The sequence below is a fragment of the Athene cunicularia genome (genome assembly GCF_003259725.1).
Source record: "Athene cunicularia isolate RWA chromosome 1 unlocalized genomic scaffold, athCun1 chr1_part1, whole genome shotgun sequence".
NCBI classification, from domain to species: Eukaryota; Metazoa; Chordata; class Aves; order Strigiformes; family Strigidae; genus Athene; species Athene cunicularia.
The window spans coordinates 64,696,760-64,710,336 of NW_020799091.1; the positions used below are offsets into that span (position 1 = coordinate 64,696,760).

Genomic DNA, 13,577 nt, shown 5'->3' on the forward strand with positions numbered 1-13,577 from the left:
ATTGTATAACTCCAATAGCTGCATAAGCTCATCTCACATGCAGAACAAGGCCTCCATCCACCAGGACATGGATGAAATAGGTCGCTGATGTTTCTGTCTCGAGGATCATTTCCCTTTGCCTTTACAAACCATGGCACAAATATTATGTCCATGTCACCCAAGTACCTAATTTGAAAAGGCCTTTCAAGCCTCCAGATTTCAAATTTATATTGATAAAATATGTGTGTATGCATATATATATATAAATAGATGCATAAGTATATAGCTGTATTTTTTACATACATCTGTGTATTAATATATATGCACACACACATAGAATGGTTTGGGTTGAAGTCCATCTAGTTCCACACCCCCTGCCATGGGCAGGGACACCTTCCACTAGACCAGGTTGCTCAAAGCCCCGTCCAACCTGGCCTGGAACACTGCCAGGGAGGGGGCATCCACAACTTCTCCGGGCAACCTGTGCCAGTGTCTCACCACCCACACAGTGAAGAATTTCTTCCTTATTTCTAATCTAAATCTACCCTCTTTCAGTTTAAAAACATTATCCCTTGTCCCATCACTACACTCCCTGATGCAGAGTCCCTCCCCATCTTTCCTGTAGGCCCCCTTTAAGTACTGGAAGTATAAGGTATCCCCAGAGCCTTCTCTTCTCCAGGCTGAACAAACCCAACTCTCTCAGCCTGTCCTCAGAAGGACAACAGATACCTATGGGTGGGAAAGGGATCAGGATGCTGTACAGTGCATAGGCAGTGCAAGCACTTACAGCCTGCAGGTGAAACTAGAACGGGGGAAAGGTGGGGTGCAAAAGTGGCTGGCTGCACAGAGGTCCCCAATTCACTCTTTCTGCAGCAAAGTTCAGGACAGTAACATAGCATTCCCCAGGGACAAGAAAGAGAAGGGGAAAAGGATGAAATCTGGGAGAAACACAGCTTTCTCATTTAATCACAATAAACTAAAAATGTCTTATGTGTTCAGAATAAAGGAAAACTAGTCATTAACTTATGTGAGGCAGCTGGTTTCCCAATAATGGCTCCTACACATTCTGGTTTTAATATTATTGTTCTTGTCAACTGTGGGAACGCAATGTATATTAATGATGGTTTATTCCAAATTGGTCATTGTCAAAGTTAATAATTAGGTAGTCAGGCACTAATTATCTCTATTTTGTTTCAAATCATTAACTAAGAAATCTGGAGAAGTAATTTTGGAGGCAGGCATCAGAGCCACATGCAGTAGGGAGGGCTCCACTGTGGGCACAAGAGACACTTCACTCTGGAGAGCAGCACCAGCCTACGCCTGGGAGCAGAGTCAGGGTGATATTGCTCTGAGTACTGGTGCAGAGTGGCAGCACCTCGAAAAAATACATACATGTGTGATGCTCATGTATTCTTTGCACCTCTGGTTTACCCATGAAGGAGGAAAGCTCCTTGAAGGCACTATGTGGCACCCGGACAACAGAGCTGCTCTGGCGGGGCCACTACAGGCCACCACTTCTGGCTGCAGCTCTTCTCCCATACAGCATCCAGCTGGATGGGCATCAGCAGGAAGGCACAGCAGAGGGGTGAGGTGGCACAATGGGTCTGGCTCAAAGGACGTGAGGTCTCAGCATTTACTCTGAAATAAGCCTCCTGTGGAAATGATGGCAGGGAAGTGCTCAGGACAAGGAGGGTCTGGCACACAGGGAATGAGGGACCTTGGGAAGATGTGTGGAGCTGCCCAAGCTCCTGCTGGGGTAGGGGACACCTGGAGCCTTCAGCAGTCGTCCAGGGCATACATTTTGCTGGCCACTTTAAACTGAATTGAGTGTATCTTCACAGTGCCTTAGGGGACAGCAACAAAAAATTCCCTTCAGTTACTCCAGTATAATTTGTCTTTCTCACTTAAGAATTTTCAAGGTGCCCTTGTGGGCACAAAAACCCCTGTCAACATGTCAAGAGAAGCACCCACCACAACCTGTAGTGAACTTACTTCAACATAGAGGATAGGGAAAATGCCAATCTTGTCACCCAGCATTCCTTCTGCCCAGTTGTCATCTACCCTTCTGATGACCGTCAAAATTTCATCCTAAAATCAAAAATACACAAAATATATAATCAGATTTTTCTCAGTAGAAAGATGCCAGTTTTCAGTTACCTACATCACGGCTTAGGGAGAGAGTACAGAGAGGAGGCCGAAGTCACATAAAAATGTTCCCTAAATTCTGGGCCAGCAGCATCTCTGGTCCAGCATCCCACCCCAGGCATCCCATCCAAAATCCACTGAAGCACCCTGCAGACCAGTGCAGCTCATACCAGCTGCCAGCAGCTCCAAGTGCCTGGGCGCAGCAGGTAGGAATAAGTAACTCCTGGCTTCATTGCAAGGACAGGGAGAACATTTGACCCACGAGGTCACCTCTAACCCAAAGGTGAAAACTCTAGCATGAAGTTGTGCCAGTGCATCCAAGAGGCCACTGTGGCGCTTGGCTGTTCCAGAAGACAATTCAAAGGGAAGCATAAGTAGAGCACAGGTAGTCCTGGAAAACACTTCCAGCAAGAAGCACAAGGTATAGCACGAGGTGCTCAGCAACTAGCCTACCCTGCTGATGCACTGAATGTCTGTTCTCCTTTTTTTTTTTTTTAAAAAAAAAAAGTATAAAAGTGCAAAGCAGGTAAAAATCCAAGGATAACATGATAAAATGCAAGTTGCATTCAACTGTTGGATCAGCTTCAGTTTAGATACAAATTCGTTTCTAGAACCTATGGCACTTTACTATTTAATATAAGGGATCTTACAAAAATTTCAGCTGATGATGATCTTCTTTTGTGATTATAAAACAGGAGATTAAGCAAAGTACAAATAAGATTCATATTGTTCAAAGTTTCTCTTGATAGAGTTAAAACCTAGAACATACCAGTCATTACAAAAGCTCAGGTGACTAGAACCAAACATCAGGTTTTCCCAGTTTGAGCTGCTCACTTGTCAATGGATTTCTGCTACCATGTCTGTCTGCTGGGGTTATCACACTAAACCCAGCCTTGGGCCAGCTCCACTTGCTCCAAAGGCTGGGGAAGGCAGCCCTCTCTGCAGGGCTTGGACCTCCTATGGCCAGAGGAAAGGAGGGGGCTGAGAGAAGATGCAAAGTTTGTTGAGATGCCATTCATTCTCTCACGGCATACAATCTTCCTCTGTTCCTGTGCAGAAATTTATAAAAAAGAAGAAAACATCTTCTTCCAGAAAGCTGAGATAGAGTTCCCTGCTGTTTTCACTTATTTCTACCATTCACTCTAGGAAAATAAGAGATTTATATGGTCTGTCACCACAATGTAACAAGCTACCATGTTAACTGGTCAGGCAAGGGGAGCTGTTTTTTTGCAGATACTTCTTACACACAAAAATACCCCTCAAATGCCCGATCCACAATGTTCAGACAGTGGATTTACATTGATAGAAAATGACCAGAACAGGGATGTGATCTGATGTACTTTGCAGTTTTTGAACATGTACATTTTGAACACATGCACTTTGAAATAGTTTAAATGTTTTCTTTGAATTATTCATCTGAATGATCCATTAGGGGAATGCTCAGAGAAACAGCCACAGACTGAGTCCTTCAGCTATTTATTACAGCTGGAAGGAAGTAAAAAGAATTTGTGCATTTAATTTCCTGAAGAAACAGAGAGCATTCCCTTCCAAAGCCCTGTCTGAACAGACCATTTTTGATCTGTGTAAAGAGCTGACAGTAATACGTCTACGCAAAGCTTCCACATGCTCTTACAAAAGACCAATTATCATAAATTTAGAATCTAGGTAAAGGGGGTAAATGAGGAAAATAAAAGACTGCATCGCTTCAAGAACCTGCTGTGAGTGTTCCTACCTTGTATTTGTTTATCTATTGTCTTAAAAGACTTTTTAAAAACCCAAAGTGTGATGGGTCTACACTTTTACTAGATGTTTACGTATACATACATGTACATGTGTGTGTGTGTGTGTATGTAAGATAAGAGATTAAGAAAAAAATGTAAAACCCCAGAAGTACTCGACTAGATTTTGCTAGAGACACTGTGCAGTCTCCAAGGAAAGGTTTATCCTGTGTTGATCCTACTCGAGGATGGAGCAGGGAAGGGGTGACCTTTGCACATCCCTTCCAACTTCACCTTCTACGGACCTATGAAATGGGGAAGTGTTTCCATACACCAATCTTAGCTCAGCTTAGCCAAATCTGCTGAATGTGGTCATATATGAGAAAATCATATAGCTGCTGATCCTGAGATACACTGACATTCAAAATACGTATCTTTCTGGGAGAGCAAAGTGCAAATCCTTGAGAATGCTTTACATCACAGAATTCATTTTCAGAAGGGTGTTGAAAATCTGCAGGAATTACAGCAAATCCCAAAACATCTTTTGAAATTCTTTATTAATAGAAAGTGTCTTTGAATTCACAGCCCACGACATCATTCTGTACAGTGGGCTGGTGAAAGCTTCAACATGAACTATTTTAGTACCTTAAATTAGTTGGATAGCTGTGCTACTTATAAATTCCTAGAAAGGTTCCCAAAAGGATCATGAATAGTAAAGAGCCACAGATCTCTTGGCATACCACTTCAACTTTCTGAACTTCACTATTTCACATGTACTAAATTGATTTCCAGGCAGCATAAAGGAATCCAAGCCTCAAATCTCTTTTCAAAAGCCAATGGTATCCACTGTAGTTTGACAAAGATACCTCATGCTCTTTTTATGCCTGTTGCTAAAGTCTCTAATTATTTGCTCTCTCCTACTTGCTCAAGTCTCTCTCTCTATTCATCAGGCCTGTGCAGCCTTGGGACAGGCATGTGGGACCTGTAGTTCCAGTTTATAACCATTATCAGAAAGGAAGTCAAAGCTAAATCACTTAAAAAGCAATCTGATTGATGGTGAAATGAAGCTTTTTGCTGAGAAAACAACACAAAACTGTGTCCAATAACAGTCATGATTCACAGCCTGAATTTGATTCTAGTCATTAATGGCCATTAATGAAGCAATACAAAGCAGATGCAACTGCTATTCTGCAGAGATAACAACTGCATCTAGAGCACTGGGGAGATCTCAGTGATGGCAGGATAGCACTGCATGGTGCTTGCTGTGCCCAACGACAACACTTGCCAGCTGGTGTGAGAATCCCAATCACCAGCTACTGCTGGGATGGTCCTTCTGAGAACAGCAAATGCTGCCAGAATTAAGCGCTAAGGGGCTGGAATGCTGCGCTGCAGCCAGGAACCAGTATTGGACATGACAGCTCCAAGATAGGCACAACATTTCTTAAACACCACTGTGGGCTGGGAACAAAAGCTTTGGAAGATGAAGGAAATAGCTGATGTGATTAAAAATGTGATGAGCAATAAAGCATGGGAAACCGCCGACTACCTTGACAGGTTTGAGACTCATCTACCACTGAGCTTTCAACAGACTATGTGAACTCATACATGCAAAGGGTGATCCAACACCTCAACAAAACTGTGGGCTGAATTTGGACTCAGTCTAAGCCTGGAGTAACTACACAAACAGACACTAAGCAATGACTGTAGATTTGCATGGCTGTAGCTGAGAGCAGAGTCCTCTTTCACATGGCTTGTACCAGAATGTACAGAGCCCAGGGGAGGATGGGTTATTTTTTAAAACAGAGACAGCCAGGAGCCCAGGCTTATACTGGCATATCAAATAAGGAGACATCAGAAAGCTGAGTTAAATGAATATATCCCAAAGGCATAGAATGAGACCCTGTAGGCCATACACCGATTGCAACCATACTAGTGAACATCAAGAGTAACACTTCTGAAACTGCTGGACTTAAACCGGTGCAAAACTGAATCAAGGCTGGAATCCATTGTTACGGAGAGCAAAATAACTGCTAATCAACTGATTAGCTGATCACTGCTAAGCACTGAGAAAAATATGTTAAGTCACATGTCAGGAACTTTCCATCTTCTTGTAGTGACTACAGAGCAGGGAATGATGGCCGGATCCTATACCTGTATATACAGCTACTTTGGCAGGAGGAGTTAGGGGGACCAGTCCACATGGTGTAAGAAAATAAGAGGTTGGAACTTTGTTGCGCTGGGTATTCAAGACAGGTTTCTCTGTCCCTTCCAGTTTACACTTACACATACAAAATTCTTATATTTGATTTATTTTTGGCCTGTCATTTGGAGAGTGTTGTGTTTACAGGAGATGAAAATGGGTAAATGGCAGAAGCTCTCTGCAGCACTGCTCATACAGATCACCATAAAGCAGACCACTTCCTTGCAGGTCCACCTCTGGAACAACAGAATATTTTCATTTTGGCAAAATCCCACAGACTAGTAAGAGAAAACCCCAGGCATCCTTCATTTGTTTTCTTTTACTGCACCAATAGATATTCTGACTGCATTGTAACAAAGGGGATGGGAAAAAGCAAAGTCCAGCAAAAGAGCAACAAAACAACAGAAGATCCCTATGACTGAGTTTCCTTCTTGTAGTTTCTCTTCAAAGGAAAATTCTACTTTATTGTAAGTTTATATGTAAAATCTAATTACAAGTGTATGGCACCGTTAAATGAGTTGCAGGACACAAATGGGTTATACTAGCTTGTATAAATGGAATGCCAGTGCAACCCCTCTACTTGAGGAAAGGTCAAATAGCATAAATGAACTTGAGATCAGGTCCAGCATCTTCAGATGAAAACTGAGACATTCAAATGATGAATATTGCTCCAAGTGACAAATCACAACTACAGCAACGCAGTGCTCATGATTCTGTGCAGAGGAACTGACTGCATCAGCAGATGATCTAAAATCTGGGCTAAACAGGAACCTTCATCAGTGCAGGTGACAGCTAAAATTAGCATTGAGAAAACTGATGAAAATATGACAGTAAAGTCCTAGATGAAAAATACATTATTCACTGTCAGAGAGAACAATAGGTAAGACATAAAAACAGTTACAAGGTGACAGTGCGTGTAGTGGAAGGAGCTAAAGAAGAAAATAGCAGTAGAAGAGAAACCAAACCCCCTTGGGGAAAACATAGTCATCAGGGATAAAAGGATGCAGACAGTAACACAAGGGGTGAAAAAAAAGAAAATGGAGAGATTGAGAGTAGAGCTATACAGCAGAAAGAAATGGTCCATGTGAGAATGACATTGGGCAGCCAAGAAAATGAGAACTATCAGTATACAAAGACAGTTATTGTAAAGGAGGTATACTAATATATGGCACCAAATAATATCAAATACAAAAGTGTCTAGGTAAGGACCTGCTCCAACGAAAAAGGCCACAAGTCCCTGCCATACCTATTAAGTTTCTTAGATTGAGCAAGCAATGAATAACTTAAGCGGCCAAGGAAGATTACTTCTCAGAGAAGTCACCGTTGTACCTCTTGGCAAGCCGTGGGGAAAACAACATGCCCAAAAATATACATTTACTGATAGTATCTAAAAGGTAACTTCTGGCTAACTTTCTGTTGGTGCATGGCTGCTACTTCTCACTAAGCAGCCCACTTTCTTGCAGATTCACAGTTCCAGGGAGGCTGGGTAGTCACAGGGTTTGCAGTGTTTGTAATCAAACACTTCGCTGGTTATAGAGCAAAAGTGCTTACAAATCTTTTGTTAAATAAATATGAGAAAGCATACATTCTAGGAAATTGCGTTCTGCTGAGAAATGTTGCATGAGCGAAAAAGATGTTACATTCGGTGAGAAAATTATATGCTGCAAATAATTCATTCAGCTATAATAAGTAGCCTCAAAAGAGGAGGTCAGTAAAATCCTGGTGAAGGATATTTTTATCATCTATTTCATATTCATTTCCAGCATAACTGTTATTACTTTATGTGATACTATAACAACCACAGACAGCTGAAATAAAACAGAAAATGACAATGAACAGGTTCTCCATGGCATTCAGTGCCGTAAATTAACGTTAGGGGATATGCTTTATTTTACTGTGGGTTTCTTGATATCCATGAAGCCCATCTAAGGTCAACACAAATTGCTAGGGAGGGGAGGGAGAGACAGAAAGCAGGTGGGGAGGTGGGGGAGAAAGGGAAAACGTGACATTTTAAATCCAGAGGAAATTACAATATCTCAGTTTTCTCTCATTCCAACTGGAATTTATTAAACATTTTGGTTTTAAAAAAACAAAGACTGTTTTTTAAATGTCTGCTTTTTAATGTCTTTATGTTCTTAAAATAGGAAATACTGTGATATATGATGATAGTGTATTTCAACTGCTAATTGGTATATGGTGTGATGCAATATCCATTTTGAAGCTGAATGGCATTTTAAAACACTGGAACATCTGATTCAATAAGGAACATTAAAAGACACATTTCCATTAGATTTTTTTCTGAAATTGAGTCGTTCTTGCAGAACATTTCAATGCAGATGAAATGTAGGCTTTTTAGACAGAAAAATGTTCTCAGAAAGCGTGTAGCCAGTTTTACTTGTTGAGTTTCACTAGCTGTATACCAACCTAGCTGTACACAGCACGAGGTATCTCACTGGCTTCTCCTTTAGCCAAAATGGGAGCAATTTCCCCATGATGCTAACATGAGGCTTGGCCCAAGGGGAGGCTTTACACCCACCCAGTCCTGCATCATGGCTGGTGCGTGGGACATTGCAGGGCCACTGAGCAGACAAATTGGGAGAAGCTGATGTCCTTCAGCATGTCATGAGGGGACGTCCCACTTAATAGAGGAAATTCAGCCCTGTCAGCCTGTCCCCACTGGGCTGTCTGAGCTCAAGGAATTCCATTTACTCACACAAGAAACTAGTTGAAAGAAACAAATGGAGCGCAGGGGCTCCCAGGGCAGAGCTGCCCAGGGAGGCCAGGCAGATGTCCCACTGGTCCCAGGACCACTGTGCTCCAGACTCGGCTGCCAGCGCACCACTGCGCCCCATCAGTCCCTACAGAAGCAGCTTTCCAGACTTTTTTTTTTTAAAAAAAACCCTATTCCCCTACCTTGGTGAAGGTCAGGCAGTCCTTGTCTTGATCTTTATCCTTTATTTCAAAGTCGTAAAGTGCTTTGCCCTGAGGTGGAGCTTGTGGGAGGGGCTTGATACACTGTATGTAGCTGGCAGGGAAGAAGCCGTGGTTCCCATTGAGCTCCCCATGGTACCAGTTCTCGTCCACCTTCCGCCGCAGTATGATGATGTCCCCCTTGTTAAACTTGAGGTCACCAGGCTCTTTTCCCTCATATGTGTAGAGGGCTTTGCCATAGGGAAGCTGAGAAACACTCTGGGGAAACAAAATATGCAACATCTTTAAGCAAGCCTGAACCAGCACTCATTTCCTTCTTAAAGTCACTTTCAGCTGGAAGCAAACTGATCATCTGTGACCAAATTACCCCAATGACTGCAGCTGACTGCTACATAATGCCATGCCCTGGATCTTACAGGAAAAATAGTATGCGCATGATAGTAAGACTGAGAAGGTGAGTGTTACATCAGAGGAGGCACTGCGGTTCTCAAAGCTCAGCTGAAACCTGCGGTACACCATCAAGCAGCATCTGTTAATTTGCAAAATATCCTATGTAAGCAGGACTATGTGTTTAAACAAGTAAAACTCGACATGTCTAAAGGTAAAATATTAGACATTTTGACCTTCAGAGTTGCTTTGGTTTCTGATGCTCAGAAGATAAACAAAACAAAACAAGCTTGAAGATTCATACGGTTCTAAAAGTTGTAAAGTTGAAAATTTTTCATTGTGTTTGTTTGAGCAACTCTAAACATTTTTGAGTTTGAAGCTTTTAGTTTAGCTTTTGATTCTGTAACCAAATACTCTTACTTCTTTCAAAATCCCCAAGTCTCATACTGTTCACTGAGGGCTACTGTAAACAGTCATAATATTCTTTGTTGTTTATGAATTAATGTCCCTGTGGAAAAGCAGAATAGGCAGAATGTCTCAAATCTTTCTTTTAGAACTAAAAACAGCTCTGAGGCTTTCATTCTCATTAAAGAAAGAAACAAACTAAAAAAAAAAAAAAATCACAGCACGACAGTAAAAAATCCTAAAAAGTTAATAGCTTGGTATGATAGAAAAGAGAAACCTATTCAGTGGAAACTACCTGATTGTGAAGAATTCTTCCCAGAGTTCACTTTGGCCCAGTACAAGATTGTCTCATCCAAGCTGCGACTGCATGGACAATATTTTGGAGGAAGTATTGGTTTAGGCATCCCTTGGGATCATTGAGTCCAACCATCAGCCCTACTCTACAAAGTTCTCCCCTACACCATATCCCCCTACATCTCATCCAAACGACCCTTAAACCCCTCCAGGGATGGTGACTCCACCACCTCCTTGGGCAGCCTATTCCACTGTTTGACCACTCTTTCTGTGATTTTTCTTTTCCTAATGTCCAGTCTGAACCTCCCCTGTTGCAGTTTAAAGCCGTTCCCTCTTGTTCTGTCACTAATCACCTGTGAGAAGAGATCAGCACCAAGCTCTCTACAATGTCCTTTCAGGTAGCTGTAGAGAGTGACGAGGTCTCCCCTCAGCCTTCTCCTCCTCAAACTGAACAGTCCCAGCTCCTTCAATCTCTCCTCATAGAATTTATTCTCCAGGCCCTTCACCAGCTTCGTTGCCCTCCTCTATATCTCTCTCATATTGAGGTCTCCAAAACTGGACATAATACTCCAGGTGTGGCCTCACCAGTGCAGAGTACAGGGGGACTATCACCTCCCTACTCCTGCTGGTCACACTATTTCTAACACAAGCCAGGATGCCGTTGGCTTTCTTGGCCACCTGGGCACACTGCTGGCTCATGTTCAGCTGTTTGTCAATTAGAACCTCCAAATCCTTCTCTTCCAGACAGCTCTCCAGCCACACCTCCCCAAGGGGATACTTGCTCCCCTTCTTGCTGAATCCCTACAGAGTGAGGGGTTGGACACAGCTGCCTGATGCTTTGGCCCTATAATAGTTCTTTAACCCGTACTGGTGGGGAAAAAGTGTATTGCTGTATTATCCTATGACCTTTTAAATTTTATTTAGCTTGAGCTAAGAGTCGGCTTGTAAGCCGCAGCACAAATATGTAGCAATGTATACAACAGGGGATGCTAAAGGGGTCCTGTAAATTCAACCTTTCACAGGAGGCTTTTTTTTCCGAGATGTATTTATAAAAATGACCTGCTTTTCTGTTGCATACCTATGCCTAAAAGTAGTCTGCTCCCTGCTCTGTATGCTGGTTGTCAATGGGGTGTCCTATAGGACCAGTGAAAAAGTAAAGGTATGTTTAATAAAACAACCTGGTATTCCCCCAGATGTTTCTGTACTGCTGGATGGCATTTCTATGCATAAGAGTAGCACTCGGATGCTTTCTTCAGGGAGAAGGTGGAGTGGCCTGATGGAAACACTCCATTTCCTCACCCCAGCCAGAAAATGCAGTGCTGGGATGACATTTTTTGCTATTTGTTAAAGCAACATGCAGAGGCATTTTTCAATCCCAATGGGTACATTAAACGGACCTGCTCTGGTAGGGTGGGTTTTATGCTCTTACACCTGCATCTTTCGGCAGGAGGAGAAGTATCAGCCTTCCGTCTGCTCTGCCTGCCAGCGCAGTCTCCTCTGGCTGCTTCTGGGCACCAGATGGTGGCTGTGGCAGGCAGATACCACGCTGTTCAAAAAGTAAGTTTCTTGAGTGCACCTTCACACACAGGCATTAACTTACTCATTTTATTAGGAAGGGCTCTAGTAGCTGTGCAGGTCTTGGAAAGCAGAACAGAACCTGTTGCCTACACCACAGAGGGAAGGAGGCAGTCAAACAGGTACAGCTTTACAGAGCACTATCCATGTTGTCTGGACAGGGATTTAATTTCATACAGATGTGTCCCCAGCTCTCGATTTTCACATTACCAATTTACAGTTCCTCTTTTTTCTCTGTATTCTTTTGGATTTTGCTGTAGCTGAATCAAGGAACCCAGTTAAAGTCCAGTATTTTGGAAGCACCTTCAAACATAACAAAAAAAGCATAAAAACAGAAAAGAAAATCAGCAGCTAGCTAACAAAAACATGCATCAAACAGTCTTTGCCAAGTCAGTAGTAGCATCGTACTGATATTTTTCTCTCCGGCAGATTGGTTATTTCCCTTGACACCAAAGATTTGCCCCTCTCCCCAGCATTTTGAAGATTAAGCATACGATACCATCAAACTCCTTAGGTAAGGCATAGATTGCTTTACCGGTTTGAAACTAGAAAAAAAAAAAATCAAGCCGAAAGACTATGGAGCTTTGTAGTAATTTAGAAATAAAAGATTCATTACTTTAACTCATGCTGGGAGAAGACAATCTATCAAACACCGAGTAAGACTTCTGCCAGGTGCGCACTGAACCACTGCTGATCCAGACACAAGCCCGGCAAGCACTCTCTGTATTGCTTACCCTAGACAGGGACTTATTATTCCCAAGATCTTTGTAGCAATTCAAGGTCATATCACTTTCTTTACTTTTTAACCACTTTCTCTTCCCAAGCCTCATTTTACTGTGTAAAAAGTCAGCAGTCCCTGGAGCTACAGAAAAAGAAACTGGACTTCATTCAGTCTCACACATCATCAGTGAAATTCTTATGCAACACATGCTGGGCTTTTATTGATAATTAATTGAGCTGGCTAGGAGATGATTCAGGTGCCTGTTTATATCTTCACCTGATGAAAATGCAGACTTTTAAATAAAGCAAACTGCAAGACAAAAATTTTCATTTGAAATCTGCCTTTTTTTTTTGAGAGAGAGACCCTAATGTGGCACCCCAGGGAATTAGCAGTTTAGGTGTTTGTGTTCCTATTCTATTTCATGGGCTTAGTTATAGACCATGTCATCTAGGGACTGTCCTACACAGAGATCTGTGTATAAGGTACTTAAACTGCAACTGCCAGTGGGAAGGTGCTTCCAAAATAAAATGTTCCAATTATCATCTATAGCTTTTCTAATTCTGTGCCACAGCTTTTCAACCTAAAAATTTGTAGAGACATTTAAAAAAATAAACATGTTGATTAGTGGAAAAGACACTCTCCTGTTGAAAAATTGCTGTAATTGAGACATTCCCCAGACTTTCCATAAGGCCAGAAATACCCATTTTGATTTAAGCATCCTAGGTAAAGCTTGTATTTACTGTGGCCCAGGCAGAGGTAAAGAAATAATGGAGTCCTCTAAAGCTTTTCATGTAAAGCTACTCTTCCTGTTCTAAAGTTCTAAGTGTCTGCTCCAATCAATGAAAGAGAGGAATTCAGTATCACAGTCACCAAAAAAACCCCCAAAATAAAATCTTGAAGCTTTTCTGGCCAAAAGGTCCAGCTTTCAGTGCACTTTCTGTGATCAGATTATATTAATGAAACCTGGGACCCTAAGAAGCAGATTTGGGGAGGTTTTCTATTGTTCCTTCTTTTGATTAATCCATCAGAGAGAAGCAAATCAGATTCAGAAAGCTCCTCTTATTTACACCTGAAAGGAGGTAGCATTAAGCATATTTCAGAAATAGAAGACAAACGATCACTGCTGCTGTTTGCTAGTTATAATGTCACTCCTCATCAACAGTTAGGTGATACTTATGATCCTATGATTATTTCCCTCTTTGTCAAATCTTTCTGCAGTGCA

The 13,577-nt window shown here is 42.0% G+C and overlaps 1 protein-coding gene across 1 annotated transcript in view; it reads right to left on the minus strand.

Annotated features, from left to right (window-relative positions):
* The window catches only part of SH3RF3 (SH3 domain containing ring finger 3), a gene marked incomplete at its 5' end in the record, with an annotated part of 91,949 nt that extends 81,862 nt beyond the window's left edge, over positions 1-10,087 (minus strand). The window contains 3 exons of the mRNA XM_026845868.1: positions 1,972-2,067; positions 8,956-9,231; positions 10,061-10,087. Of these exons, the coding sequence (XP_026701669.1) occupies positions 1,972-2,067; positions 8,956-9,231; positions 10,061-10,087 (399 nt within the window). The remainder of the gene's footprint in view (positions 1-1,971; positions 2,068-8,955; positions 9,232-10,060) is intronic.
* Positions 10,088-13,577: the final 3,490 nt, after the last annotated feature.